The sequence below is a fragment of the Ostrinia furnacalis genome, unplaced genomic scaffold, assembly GCF_004193835.3.
Source record: "Ostrinia furnacalis isolate ACB-3 unplaced genomic scaffold, ASM419383v2 OfSCF7368, whole genome shotgun sequence".
In the NCBI taxonomy this organism is placed as follows: domain Eukaryota; kingdom Metazoa; phylum Arthropoda; class Insecta; order Lepidoptera; family Crambidae; genus Ostrinia; species Ostrinia furnacalis.
The window spans coordinates 238135-254625 of NW_021137607.1; the positions used below are offsets into that span (position 1 = coordinate 238135).

General features: G+C 33.1%; 2 protein-coding genes across 2 annotated transcripts; both read left to right on the forward strand.

Moving 5' to 3' along the window:
* Positions 1-1855: 1855 nt before the first annotated feature.
* Positions 1856-2840, forward strand: LOC114364323 (uncharacterized). Its single transcript, XM_028320439.1, has one exon. It carries the CDS (start codon positions 1985-1987, stop codon positions 2822-2824), a length of 840 nt encoding a protein of 279 aa, XP_028176240.1. The 5' UTR covers positions 1856-1984; the 3' UTR covers positions 2825-2840.
* Positions 2841-9354: 6514 nt separating this feature from the next.
* On the forward strand, positions 9355-10675 carry LOC114364310 (moricin-1-like). The gene is made up of 2 exons (XM_028320416.1): positions 9355-9549; positions 10510-10675. Exons 1-2 carry the CDS (start codon positions 9424-9426, stop codon positions 10585-10587), a joined length of 204 nt encoding a protein of 67 aa, XP_028176217.1. The 5' UTR covers positions 9355-9423; the 3' UTR covers positions 10588-10675.
* Positions 10676-16491: the final 5816 nt, after the last annotated feature.

The following is a 16491-nucleotide window of genomic DNA, read 5'->3' on the forward strand; positions in this document are numbered from 1 at the left end:
CTTAAACAACAAAAAAATACTTAATGTTGCGAAAGCAAAAATATTTTGCCAGGAAAAAAAACCTTACGCGACACTTGTTGCAAAAACACTGAAAACACGTCGTTTTAGCAGGGACAAGGGCGGTGATTTTAGGAATACTTAAAATTTTCAACATGCTAAAGCGCCAAAAAAGTTCTCGGATTGAGTTGAAACCTAGACAGATCGACGCAGATAAAAAAATCCTATCCAACAATGTATATAACTCATTTTGGCCAAAATGGCGCTTTAGCGTTTTTTCCTTTCCATTGACGTTATGAAGTTTTTAAATAAAACTTCATAATAATGTCTACTTTACACGAAAAGCCGAAACCAATTTTATTTTATTTATTTATTTAATCATTATTTTTGTTTCGAAAAACTACAAATGGTGGACTTAATTCCATAGGGCAGTCTGTCAACCAGTTGACCTTATGATACTGCAGATAGGATAGAATTATTAAGAACAAACGAAAACTAAACTATAATTATTCTAAATTCTAAATAGAACATTGTTATTCATAATAGCTTGAAATTATGCCATTGTACTTGGTACAAAAGTAGAATGGTTAGGTAATTAAGATTACAAGTAGAAAGTTTTTCATTCCAGTAAAGTACATCCACTTACTTTACTCTTACATAATACAGTTTTAAAAGCCAATTATTTTTAATATAAAAATATAACTTCGAAAAAAGTGCATTTTAGTACATTAAGTCTCAACTGACACTAACATATTTTCCCATGTTAAGCGTAAATATTTTTCCTACTACATAGAATATACTTTATTAGCTGATCCAAATAACTTTAGAAACTATACTTATTTGTTATAATTGTTACAGTCAAAACTCAAAAGAACGTTAGTCAAAATTACTAGAAAATCATTACAAACAATTGTAAAGCGTAGCATTTGTGTGATTTATGCATACAAAACATACATACACTCGAAAAAACATAACCCTCCTTCTGCAGTCGGGTAATAATGACACCTTATGGTACTACAGTAAGGTTACTTCTTTTTCTCATCTAGCTTTTTAATTTTTCAAATTTGTATGATGACTATCCTAACTTAATTATTAGGTAATACGTTATTTTATAGCACGTTTTCATTTTGTCAAATTTTAATCATCTTTTAATTATCTTTTACCTGAAAAATGCCTAGTTTCGTCAAATATGAGAAATAATAAAAAGCATCATTACTTTACCCGATGTGGATAGATGTCATAATTTTTTAATGTACAAATCACATAAACGTTACACTCTAAAATAGTTTTATTACATAATATTTTTGATGATTTTTAGTTCTTTCGTTTGTTCTAAACGCACATACTTAAATACAATAAGAAACGTCTTTACCTACTCAGTTGTTTTAATATCCTGTCTTTGTAGATTTTTGAAATATTTGTTTAGATAATCTAAGGGCGTAAAGGACAAATTATTTAACTTTGGTATGAAAATTTTAGGTTGTATAGGACAATAGATTATACTACATATTGTACATTATACGCCCAAAAATTTGTGTTTACTTTGAAAATTATAAATAACTTGAAAAAATCGAACTGCCTAAGGCGGGAAGGCTTGTGTTTACTTGTTCTTTACTACCATGCCAGCTGTACTAAAAAATCTAATGGTATTTACAACCCAATTTTCACGATGAATTCTGTTAAGCTTATCAAATATAATGGGTCGTAAAGGCACTTTTTTTGAGAATTTCGACAAACTAAATATACAGATCGATAGAGAATTAAATTCTGAGTACAACTGTATAAAAAACTCATTTTCGGTATTTTGTCCTTTACGACCTTTGAGCCCAGAGGTATCGTCGATACCTNTTTGCAAAAATACTCGAAACGACAGATCGATAATTGACGGGGTGAATCAGCAGAAGGCGCCACGCGCACCGAGAACAGCACACCGAGCCACCGCCAGAGGGTTCTACTAGTACCAAAACAAAGAAATAAATCGAGAATCATGGAAGAAATTATGATTGCACTTAAAAATATACAAAAAGAACTTGATGAACAAAAATCTGAGATTCGTAAAAGTGCAGATAAGGTAACAGAACGGGTTACACAGAATATTAACAAAATATTGGAAGAAAAATTTTTGAAGCTGCAAGACCAACATGATAAACTGAAGGAGAAGGTAGAAAATCAAGAGAAAAGAATATACTTTTTAGAAAAACAGGCAAGACAACGAAATGTTGTATTTTTTGGTATTGAAGAAAAAGAATCATCATATGATAACCTTCAAAACAATATTGTCAGCTTTATAAAAAAATACTTTAACACTGACATAGAACTCAGAGATATTCAAGAGGTAAGACGAGTTGGGAAAAAAGGAGACAGACCTCGTCCTATAATTGTGATCTTTTCAACTCTTGGAATAAAAATTAATATTATGAAGAACAAAGGGCTACTAAAAGACACACAATACTATTTGAAAGAAGACTACCCCTTACAAGTTTTAAAAAAACGAAGAGAGCTACTAGAACAGGCGAAAATAGAAAAAGAGAAAGGTAACGATGTGAGAATAAAATATGACAAGTTGGTTATACTAAAATCTAATAACAAAAGATCACTCCCAACATCACCAGAAAACACACTAACAGCAGAATGCCAGTCGAAAAATAATACCAACACACAAGCCCATAAAAAGAATCGAACGCAGAAATCAAATAAACCAGTACAAAGGTCAAACAGCTTATCCGAAGGGGGCATAAAGCCGAGCATGCTCAACTTTTTGGTAAACAAAAATATCAACAACACAACAACAGAGCAAAAAAATGATGAGAAGACAAGCAGCATATAGCAATCAATCCATCCCTCCCGCACGAATACTATAAGCAAACAACATAAAAGAAACAACGGAAAACAACATCTTCCAACCCGGCTGGTCACCGTGGAAGATTTTGACCAAAACCCTCCGAAGAAAATCACACAGATTGAGAGATTAATAAGACATAATAAAAGTTCATCCCAATTAAAAATCGCAACATATAACGTCAGGACCCTATCGTCACACGAACGTTTGCTGGAATTAAACGAAGCAATAAGGGAAATAAATTATGACGTAATTGGTATCTCAGAAGTGAGACGACTTGGTAATAAAATTGAGGAATACGATAACTTAATACTCTGCCACATAGGATGCACACCAGGTGAATATGGAGTAGGCTTCATTATTAACAAGTCTCTAAGAAACAACATAGAAAGCTTCATCGGTCTAACAGATCGTGTGGCATTACTTAACTTAAAACTCCAAGAATTTATGTTATCCATTATACAAGTGTACGCACCTACTGAATCCGCAAAAGAAGAAGAAATAGAGGAATTTTACAAAACCATCGACAAAGCTATGGAAATCACATATAAAAACATAATACTAATGGGCGACTTCAACGCGAAGGTTGGTGCTCCCAAAGAAGGTGAATACTTAACAGTTCAACAACATGGAGTCGGCACAAGAAACGATAGAGGGCAGAGACTTGTAGACTACGCACTTGAACACAATCTAACTATCATCAACACATGCTTCAAGAAAAACTGTAGCCGAAGATGGACGTGGCGATCCCCAAATGGACAGCACAAAAATGAGATCGACTTTATACTATCCAACCAACGTAAAATTTTCAAGAATTTTGAAGTCATGAATATAAACTACCCATCAGATCACCGACTAATTAGAGCATCAGTAGAAATAGGCAAACAAAAACAAAGTAGAGTAAAATTCACAAACAAAAACTTTTGCCAACTAAAGACCAAAGACGAAATGACAAGATACAATAAAAATCTAATGTCAATGTTACCCTACCTAACCGACAACTTGAACAATACATCAGTACAGGCCTATCACGACAAAATAGTAAATACTATCAGTCAGAGTTTGCAAAAAGCTAGAGAAAATAAGAGAGAGACACATAGATATCACAAAATACTATCAGATCGCACGGCTCTGTTACTGAAAAGAAGAAAAGAATTACAAGAAACAAAAAACAAATCCCGATCTATGAAAAATGAACTTTCTGCTCTTTACAAAATAACAAACAAATACATAAAAAAGGATTACGCTAAATATAGAGAAGACACTATAGAAAGTCATTTACAACACACAGGAAGCACAAAGAAGGCATTTAAGGAACTTAGAACGAGCAAGACTTGGATAGAAGGACTTAAAACACAAGATAGAACTTTGTGCAAGCGCACTGACATTATAAATGCGGCATCAGACTTCTATAGAAAACTGTACAGTGACAGTGACAGGTCTCAAAATAGCAACATCTCAAACATGAATGAAAATAAAAACGAAAGGTATGTAAAACCAGTGGATGAATCGGAAGTCATAGAAGCAATAAGAAGCTTGAAATTAGGGAAAAGCCCTGGATCGGACAACATCACAAATGAAGTATTGAGACTAGCACACAAAATATTAGCCAGACCATTAGTAGAACTATTTAACTTAATACTACAAACCTCTGAAACACCCACACAATGGTCTGAATCAGACATCATACTTATCTACAAAAAGGGTGACCCGAAAGATATTGGCAACTACAGACCAATAAGCTTGCTACCGAGCCTCTACAAACTCTTCTCTACCATTATAAATAAAAGAATCAGCAGTACACTGGAATTAAAACAACCAATAGAGCAAGCAGGTTTTAGGAAGGGATTCTCAACAATTGACCATATCCACACACTAGAATTAATCATAGAAAAGTACCAAGAACATCAAAGACCGCTATACATAGCATATATCGACTATCAAAAGGCTTTTGATACAGTAACACACTCAAGTATATGGAACAGCTTAAGACAACAGGGTGTGGAAGACATATATATAAAAGTCATCCAAAGCATATATAAAAATAATAAAGGCAGAATTAAGCTTGAAACTCTCGGACCAAGCTTTGCTATAGAAAGAGGCGTGAGACAGGGCGACCCCTTATCTCCAAAATTATTCATAGCCATCTTGGAGGCTATCATCACCAAGATAGACTGGAGTAAGTCAGGCCTGTATATAAATGGCGAATACCTAAGTCACTTAAGATTCGCAGACGACCTAGTGTTGCTATCAGAATCGAGCACTCAGTTACAGCAAATGATGGAAACTCTACATTTGACAAGTACCAAGGTGGGATTGAATATGAATCTCTCAAAGACTATGGCAATGACAAATAGACAGAGAAGGATATTAACAATAAATGGAGTGCCACTCGAATATACAGATTCGTACATATATCTAGGGAAGCAAATTAGTTTTGATCGGAAAAATAACGAAATGGAAGTAAAAAGAAGAATACAACAAACTTGGAACAAATATTGGAGTCTAAAGGAAATTTTTAAAAGTAACTTCCCTATTACCATTAAAACGAAAGTTATGAATACCGGCCTTCTACCAAGCTTGACGTACGGTTGCCAGACGTGGAAATTCACTGCAAAAATAAAAAACCTAATTACCACTTGTCAAAGAGGACTGGAGCGCAGCATGCTTAAAATAAAGAAATTAGACAAAATACGACACACAAAAATAAGGTCAATAACCNAAATCTATATATATAAAAATGAAACCCGTTTCGCGTTGTCACGGCATCACGTGTGAACGGCTGAACCGATTTCGATAATTCTTTTTTTTAAATGTTTGTGGAAGTCCAAGGATGGTTCTTACGGAAAAAAATATTAAGAAAATCTCTACGCTAAGGCGGTACGAAGTTCGCCGGGTCAGCTAGTACAAAATATTAATTAAAATACAAATACCTCATATCAAAATAAACTTTGAGTTTAGCTCTATAAGCCCATATATTTTTTTTTACAAATATTTGCGTAACTAATTGTAGACACCCCAAAATAAAATTTCAACTTTGATCGCGTTTTTCTCGAAACTGTTCAAGTGTTACTTACTGCGTTTATAAATTGTGCGGCAGTACGTATTACTTATTTATACTTTACAAGTTCAATTCAATGTGGTAAATCGATAATGCAGGCAGAGTCCTTGAGAAATAAACTTTTATCTAAGTAGGTACATAGCATAATAAGGTACTTGATACAAATAAGGCCTACCTAACTTTAAATGCTTATAATTCAATAAATATTAACGCCAATTAACAAAAACAAGGTTAATTATCTTCTTCCATCCTTTAATTTTAGCAATATTACAAAAAATAACAACTTTTTTAACTAAATCTATTCAAAATAAGCAAATTACGAAACCACTGATTTTGGCTTTATTAAATCACCTACACGGAATAAGGCCTACATGATTCAAATGCCTCTAGACCTTAAAATTGAGGTTGTATTAAACAAAATGCGGTCTTATAACATTAAACACGTCGATTTGTTTGCGTTATCAAAATTTTACATACCAAGTAAACAGAAATATACTGTACATCTCTAGATAAACTTAAATTCCACTTATTAAGAATTATACATAAATTATAGATAAAATTATATATTCATAGTAACAAAGTAACGATTCCTTACATATATTATCCAAAAAAAAATCAAAATCAAACAATATTGTTTTTTTGTATAGGGCTTATTAAAACACCGTGTTCGAATAAGGCCTACACATAAAACCTTTTAAATAAATCAGTTTATGAACATTATTTAGTCTTGAATTTTTGTAAACAAAATGAGATATCAATTTTTGTTAGAACCAGGGCATAAAAAGGCTTCTGAATCATCTTTGCGAACTCCTACACAATACTTGTGATACCACCTAAAGCAGTCATTTATGGTCGCGTATCTGCTACTTTGTCTTCGAAACAGGCATGATAATACCAGCTTTTATTCTCCTTTCCTTAAGAATTATACATACGGCTTCTTTTTTCTTATTTTTTATTGTTTTTGCATTTTGTTTCTTTTTTTACAGGTTTTGTAATTTTTTTTGACACTGTTTTCTTTTTCTTTTCTATGCTGTTAGTAACATTATTATTAAATAAATATTTTGTTACTCTTTGACTCATTTAGTTTAATGAATTTGTCCGTAATCAGGTGTTAACATAAGTATCTAATATGGCCTACCATGCGGAAATAAGGCCTAGGCCTTATTAGATATCTCGCTCTTGTTGTCTTTAAAAATTTACAAATAATGCATCTATAGCCAGTAGTACAAATTAAGGTAATTATTAGCTAGTAAGATGTATTTAGAAACGATTACTAAGAAAAGCTTAATCTAAAACAGCGTCATTTTACCGAAAACTTAAGATGAAATCGCCGGATTTTTATAAGGGAGCACGAAATCACCCACCACCTTAGAAGAACGCGTGCCAATTGGTGCTGGGATCGTGGATCGGGATGCTCTAGCACTCTACTGGGTTATAGGGCATATGAGTACGTGTCCTTGCAGTATTGTCCCGGTTGGATTTATTTATCTGTGTTTTCTGATGTATAGGCCTTATTAGAACGTAGGCCTTATTTGTATCAAGTACCTTACATAAAGGCTTCTGCCCACGATTTTACCCGCGTGGAGGTCTGTCATAGAACGGTTTGTCACTCTTCTCGACAAAAATCTATCTTTATCTTTTATTTTCTCACTTTAAGATTAAGTTTAATAGCAATAAAATGTACCTACCTGCTGTCATTTTTCTGGGTCTATCTCTCCATACCAAAATTAACCAAAACGGATTAGTACTTACTTGTGATGTCATCCAGCCAGGTATAGGGAACAGTGTGTATAATAAATATTAAGAATATGGACTATGGATGAATTTAATAAAAAAACACTGTCAAAATATGAAATGTAATGAAATGTCGGATTAAAATTGTTGCGCCCATTTGAGCAAAATATCTGTCTGCATTCCTTGTCGAACTCGACTATGTTGTAGGTAGGTCTAGGTGTATACCATTTATTCCTTAAATTTCCGGGCGGAAATACAAATAGTTCGGCTTCAGTTAGTTTAATTAAGTTTGGTGTAAAAATGCAGTCGAAACAATATTAAAAGGGATCAATAAAACAGGAGATTTAAATCACAAGAGAAATTCAGATAGCCTTATCGTACCAGACCTAATAGTTTTTAACCGCGAAATTCATATGAATTCGAAATAATAATGTCATTTACATTATTTTTATTTCTAGCAGTTCATGTCATGAAAAAGTAGAAAATTTTAATGTGTCAGTTCATCTTCGAGGTTTTTGATTAATTTAGGTATTTGAAATATTAAATTGAAGGTCGAAAATGGCCTGAATTGCTTCGAGAAAAGGATGGTACGGCCGTGCCGCTTTTTTGCTCGACTTGGTGGGGGCACTGCCAGTGCCCCCAGATTGAATTAGATTAAACCACTGAACATACGAGTAACTTACGTTTGCGTTGCTATAAAAACTTGTCAACTTTCGTATGTACTCTGCCTTATTTAAAAGCAAAACACAGTGGTCATGGGAATTACCGTTCCCTAAATACTTATATGTCTTGTTTGCATTGTATCATCCCGAAAGAATGTTTGAATGCCTATAAATAAAATGAGATATTTATGGACTCGCTAAATATTTTATTAATATTTAACACAAATATCTCTCACAACAAAATAATTCGTCGTCTTTAAGATAGACCAACAGGGTTATCGCATCGTCATGAGTTATGTAACAACAAAAAGGTAACGATAGTGTGATCTTTCTTTATTGGGTTCTTAATTAATGTAAGGAAAAATAAGGAAACACATCTATTTTCTCAGTAAAAAGGTGTTGCTATACGGGAAACGTGTGGCACTGTAAGTGAAGCCAAAAGTTGGATGTGAAATAATAACCCTTAAGTTCAAGATAAAACATAGTTGTGTGTGTGTGTGACCTAAATTATTAAAGTAACAAATATAACGTGGTTAGTTATCGTAACTATTTCTAGTGTCTATTTTACCCGAACTTTGTCAATTTCAGGATTTTTATGCTCTACCTACGTTTCAGGCAACGGAGGTCCACCGCTGGATAAAGACCTCCCCAAAGGAATTTCACAACGAACTCGTTGAACAAAGTTCGTTGAATAAAGTCGTAAACAACATACAATGCACGCTTATTTAACATAGCTGTGTCAAATTCTCAAAAATCATAATTTATGTAATTATAAATAAACATTTTAAATTAATGTAGAGCAACTTATTATATTTAAATATAGCAATATCACACGCATCAAGCTCAAACCGTTTAAAGATCTCGTGGACCTAATTTTGGCGACTAACATTCTTGGGAGATCCACGTTAAGTAAACATTTAAATTCGTCGAAATACCTAACTACGATTAAGATAAAATAGGTTATGGTCCTGCATCTTTTTATTGTTTGGCGTGTCATGTAGAAGGGAAACTCCCTAGTCCCGAACCTTATCTTTTTTGTATAAATTCCAGTCTCTCATACTTTGGTACTCATTTGTAAAACGATAATTGTTAGAGAAAAGTTATATTTGTGGTGTGTCTTTAAAATTAAAATGAAATTCTTCAGTATAATTGCCGTATTAATGGCCGTGATATGTTTATTTTCGGTGAACTCCGCACCCGCTCCTGCCCCAGTCCCTGGCAAGTTAACGGCTATCAAGACAGCCGGTCGATATATTGTAAGTAATCTGTTTATATTACAAACACACCCACGTTTATCATGGACCTATAACGACAGATTTTAATACAATATGACATGAGTATGTAACTGGATATTGGATATTTAATAAGAATGAGGGAATAGTAAGTGGCCAGTGGCAAAAACGTATAAGCTAATTTATCTTTCTACGAGTAATATTGGCACACAGACAGATAAATCATCTCTTATTTGTTAATCTCTCCAAAGCATGGAATTCTTACTTTCTAAGTAGGTATTTCGCAGTATGTCATTATGGGTCTAATTCTGAAATAAACATTGTATACTTCGAGGAGACTGCGAGGAAATACTTTAACGTTGGTGTTTCGAGATTTTTCTGATAAATTGTTGAATTCATGAGATGGAATTTGTGATCTTTTCCTTCCTAGATGCAACCTAATGGATTATAGATACTTTATTGTGGTTTTATTAAAACGCCATTAAACCAGCCACTACATTGTCTAGGCAGCTTTACCTGCGCATTATGGTTTCCCCATTAATGTAGGTACAGTCGACAGTACATTAATCTGTTTTTGCTGCAAAATAGCATCTATTAACTGTACATAAGATGCCAGTGATTAGCCTGATGTGCCGTCGTCTGTACTCAGATAATATAAACGTCTATCGACACGGTGTTGCGAGACTCATATATCATGTAAATTAATACCTCGCTATTGAACAGTTTAAGATAGGACGTACTCTTGGGTAATTGAATAATAATCCTTGAATACAGATTGCTCATATTAGCAGTACCCATAATTGGAACCAATATTGCTTCTGGGAATATTTTCAGTACACCATCCTTGAAATTGTAATTAGTGGCCGTATTAAAAGAAGGAATCCACTACTAATAGATCCCTCCGTACTATGCTATGTCTATGTTATTGGCTAGGTCATTAGATACCTTTTTACTTTTATTAATGAGTTTTCTAATTGGTTTCAGGGGAAAGGTCTGAAAGCGATTGGCGCAGCAGATGCAATTTACGACGGATATCGCTTCATCACTGGGAAAAAACACTAACTAAATGGCTCGTTTACGATTTTTAGCACTTACATCATAGTATTCTTATTTTAGCAGTCATGTTGATTTTGTTAGAGCTAGATTAATAGTCAATGCAAATAAAGAAACGCATTACCTACTTAGGCTGGGTTGCATAATCTTAATTTGACTTTAACAAACGTCAAAAATCTGTCAAACTCGCTACATACAACACCGGTTATCGTTATAGTTACTGTTAAAGTTAGGTGGTGCAACTCAGCCTTTATACTAATAAATTATAACCTGAGAGTCGAATATATTTAGTAATTACACATTATATTGAACCAAATTAATTGATAGCCTTTTAGCGATAAGGATTTGGGCATTTTAATTACTGTAAACCTACGTATTATTAAGTTTACGGTTAGTGATCCCTATGTAATAATTATACGATATCGATAAGGGGTGTGTATTAATACACTTAAATGAGTTTAATATTATTAATAAACTTATAATTACATTTACGAAGTTTCAATTAATATACCTCCTCGTGTGCAACATAAATTAATTAAATATTTTATAACTCATGGCTGTCATTCTTTGCGTTGTATTGTTGTGTTATTGAAACAAACTTAAATCCGAGTTAATTAAGCGAGTTATATGAGTACAAAACAATGGTGGGCCTTATATTTTGTTAAATTCCCTACCAATCGATTATAGGTTTTAAATAAGTTAGATTGGAATTTCTTGAAATGCAAAGGATTTTATTTTCCAATAACTTATTAGCTTCATAAGCGGGCTTTGGCGAATTTCATTAGTAGTCTACGCGGGGCTTCATAAGCCTGTCTGGGCTGGGTGTAAAAGAGGCTGCGTGCAGATCAGTTCTACATATTTATTCCAAGTTAGACGACGTATTAAGGTTTTATGAGCTATCATTCTTCTTTACACTCACGCTGTCATTTAAAAAGTCGAATTACTTACATAGCTCAGTAAGCAAAAACATAACCCATAAACATAAAGGTAAAACAAAAACAAATTTTATAGTATTTTATACAAGATCGCATAAGGCACAACAGTAATCGACTCTACTAACAATCAACAGTATGTACAGAGGTAGGTATGTACCTACATGTAATAATTATTACATAATATTCAATATAGCAATTATTTTAACAATTAATGCTGATGGGCAGCATTAATTGTTAAAATACCATTGATTAATTGATGTCTATTTCTTTTGTTTCAAAGGAAAATACATCAGTAAAAGGAAAAGAAAACATACCTGCGTCTGATCAAGATTTTCCTCATCTCTCAGATGTCCAATCAGATTACTCAAAGGAAACCAAATTGGTGCTTTACTTACTGTCGCAAATCTGTAACGCAAATCCGTGACTGTATTTTCGGCTTCATTTTTTCTCTTACTCTCTCTTTATACTCTCCTTTTATAGCATCACTGCAATGTATCAAGTCCCAGATAGGGCCAGAAACACTGGAATTGTAATGCACAAACAAGGATCTAGTTAATTAAAAAAAAACACTACATCACTACATAAGTATTATGTAGATATATACAGGGTGTTAGGTAAATGGGTATATGAGCCGACACTAGCCCATGTTAACACGGGCATATAAATGGTATGGTGAAGTCAGAAAATTGATATCTTCATTTTAATTATTTTAATTTTCATACAAATCGGAATTAAAAAAAAATATTTTGTATGAAAATTAAAAAAAATAAAATGATGATATCAAATTTCTGACTTCACCATACCATTTATATGCCCATGTTAGCATGGGCTAGTGTCGGCTCATATACCCATTTACCTAACACCCTGTATATGGGTCATTCCACAAAAATATGTCAACTCTTAGTCCGCGCCACATTTCATATGAAATATTTGCTAATATTTTATTCCAAAATTGTTAAATAACAGCTCGCAATGTGCTTTATTCATCACCCATTTATATTTTTTGAAACTATTTTTAAAACATCTTAAATTCCTTTTGAATGACCCAAAACGTCATTCCCTAGGCATGTCCGTACTCCAAAAGTTTATGTTTTGGGACCCACATTTATAAAAACATCAACTTTATCCTTTGTGTTAATTAACGAATAATCTATTTAAATGTATATTACACCAAATTCTATTAATATTTTGCGGTTTCAATAAACAATAATTTGATTTTCTTTAGTTGAAAAAGAGTCTACAGCTTTTAGCGTCATTCCCTCGCCACGCACTGATTTTATAATTTTGCGCTTTAATATGTATTTAGAGTGAATGACATTTAGTTGAGTTTAAAGTACGATACGAAGTTATCCTCAGACCATACTGGCTTTGCGGTAGCCGTTTTTTGAATTAGTGCAAACGTGCCAGTTGTTGCGGAAACATGTGTTAATCCAGTCACTTCGTCAGTCCCTAGTTGAGTAGCTTTATTGATTACAATAGGAAATTGTATATAATTTAATAGTATTTACGTGTGGTTTTTTGGCTATTTTCGGCACATCGTATTAAGCATCTTATAATATAAAGTTAATCTGCATTTGTGTTAAGTTTTACTCCAAATCGTCAGTCCCTAGAGCGTCAGGCCCTAGCTTTAAACGGCACTTGGGACTAAATTACTAGTTAGGGAATGATGTTTTTTATATAGTGATAATAACAAAACAACTACATTATGTGTATTAACTTATCTATAAATGTTAAGGTTATAAGTTTTATACTTTATTAGAAGTCATATAGGAGTAATGTAGTATGAAAAAATTGAAAATTATAATTTCTCCTAAAATAAAGCATAAAGTGACTGGCCCTTTCGGACATAACATAATTAATTAATAAACTATAATTTACACTAATAAAGTATTCAAAAGCATCTTAAAAAAGTTACGGACAAAATGACGTCGAAAATATACAGATTTTTATGGAATGACCCATATAACAAAGTGGCTTTCCGCTGTCTGCCCCTATGTAGGTATGCTTAGATCTTTAAAACTATGCAATAGATTTTGATATGTTTTTTTTTAAAGATAGAGTGATTCAAGAGGAAGGTTCTTATACTTAGCACCAGTGCGAAGCCGGGGCGGGTCGCTAGTTAAGTATAATTCTGTAATTATGCCCTTTTGTTTTGTTTTTAGACTTTTTACTTTGAATATGAAGTAAAGTTTTTTTTTTTCAATATTTAATATTGACGTCCCAATCAATCAACTCGCACGGCATACGTAATGTAGCAAGACTAGCAAGTGTCTACGTTATGTGCTTACGTTTTGTTCTATTACTTTGATTATCATAATCCCAACTAATATTATAAATGCGAAAGTAACTCTGTCTGTCTGTCTGTCTGTCTGTCTGTCTGTCTGTCTGTCTGTCTGTCTGTCTGTTACGCTTTCCCGCTTAAACCTCGCAACCGATTTTGATGAAATTTGGCATAGAGATAGTTTGAGTCCCGGGAAAGAACATAGGATAGTTTTTATCCCGGTTTTTGAAACAGGGACGCGCGCGATAAAGTTTTTCTGTGACAGACAAAATTCCACGCGGGCGAAGCCGCGGGCGGAAAGCTAGTTTAGAATAAAGCGTATTAATTTGGCAACGTGAGCTGTGTGAAATGGGCTGTAAATTACAAAGCTAGGCCCACAATGTGTGAGCGAAAAGCAATTATTTTCTTCATTAGGCAATTTCGTTTTCCCCACATAATTTATTTGCTGTATTTGCATCGATTTTGTAATTAAGATATTAATTTGTAAATCAAAATATTGGTTGAAAATGCCAATACATTATGGACATTTAGAATGAGATTGGATGAAGTTATATGAAACTCTTTTTTGAAGCCGTAAGCTTTATATCATACTGAATATTTATTTCTTGCAACTGACGAAGGCGAGCGAGGTTTACAGGAAAAGATGCCAAATAATTCATTATAGGTGATTCTGTTGGGATCGATTCATTAATATATGTGAGATTATTTTTCCTATAAGAGATCCGGATAACCTATCATCAACTACTTAATTAGGAATGATCAACTGGTATTTCTCTAAGGATAGTTATTTTTATGTTTTCTTATCTGTTAGTGATCATTTTATCTTTTCTTTCCATTTTTTGCGTTTAGCACAAGTTTATTGAACTTAGAAAAGTTACTATAAATAACATATATTATGTTATCTTCTGATCATTAATATCTACGTATAAGTATGTATAATCTGGTATTATTACTACTTGGAGCACAAAATAAGCTATCATCATTAAGTTGGTTAACCCACAGGGAATTGAGTAATTTGCTATCTTCATACAAAAGTGGGTCGTGACATCAGATCGGTTAGTATATTTTTTTGATACTGAACAATTAATTAGTTCACTATAATTATTATTGTAGATTAGTGTGAGTGAATTTGTCTCACAAAAATTTGTTTAATTTTAAACCATAATTTAATTACAAAAGACACAGTCAATTCACCTCCATCTATTACCTCTCATTACCATTACCCTAGGTAATCATTTTAGGTAAAAGAATGTGCTTTTGCCTAGAATATAAATAAATGATTATTGGTTATTCAACAGCCTGATCAAAATAAAAAGACATTGACATTTGAAATAAAATATTTTCCAACTCATTTACGCATTTCTTTAATGATTAAAATTGTGTTAAATCGACAAACCTTTTTTGAAGTTAAAGCATGCAAATTGGTTTGAAAGCTTTTGTAATAATTAAAAAGCAATTAATGTAAATGATTTGAAAAGGTTAGAGGGGCATGAAATCTGGTAGAAAATCGGTTTTCTTATATAAAAAAAGAAAAAACGTTAACCAGACCTTTGGGATATCGATATTAAAGATAATTTCAAATGTTTAAATACATACTTACTATAATTACGTAAAAATAATGTGACAATAATTATGAGAACACGTAATAGTAGCCTCCTACTGGTTTTTTTGTCAATAATATTGATGAAATTAGCAGTAATTAATTTTACAGGAAAATTGTTGATGTTATTTGCTTTATCGGACTTCCCATTAAATTATTAAAGCGTAGTAGAGTAGGTATCATTATAATGGAATTTAACAATGCAAAGTATAATTATTCAGCTGACAGATGAGTGTAAAACTTAATATAAACAAATAAGAGACAAACACAAACAAACGATTCATACATTATTCATGTTTTACTTATTGATAACGGGCAAAGAGATGTGTGACTCAAAGGCGTGATAACCTATTCCGTGGGTAAGTAAGTATTAAGATATAGTTCAATAGGTACGGCGGCTGCTTTATTAACTGGTAACCTACTGAGCAGACACACCCACTTTAGGGGGCTACATTTTGGAATTTGGAAGACAGTGTGTATGAATTAAACAATAAAAATGTGACACATCCTTTTGGGTAAATACGCTTCATTTGTTTTACTCGTACAAGTAACTCACGAAGACATTTTCCCTGTGCGCTCACTTATAAGCGCGACTTTGGTAGCGCTCACGTCACTCGCTTGTAGAGGCTTGCATTAGACGGGAAAATGAAGGTCGTTGCTTTAATTCTGATTGTGGCGCTTTGCTGCGAGCAAATATGCTGCGCCACAACTGCCGCCAACCCAGCCATCTCTAGCACCACTCCAAAGCCATGGACTAAGAAAATTAAAGACGGATTGGTGTGTATTACAATTTAAGCACTTACTATTTAATCTTAGTACTGTAATGTTTTAGGCTAAGCTAGGTCTTAGTGAAATTGGCTGCGCACCAAATTTTTTATTAATTTTAATGAAATTGTAATGAGGAAAGCTCTGAAGTTTAATTGAATATTCATGGATCTTAATACATTAATCGGTCTTTTTAATGAGGTTTTTGAATAACATAAGTACTTATTGTTACTTTTTGATCGTTTACTTCATGATGCCCAAATTGAAAAAATAAACTTACTTTTTTATTTGATGTATCTTTTCAGAGTACATTTCTTCAGGGAGCTGCCGTA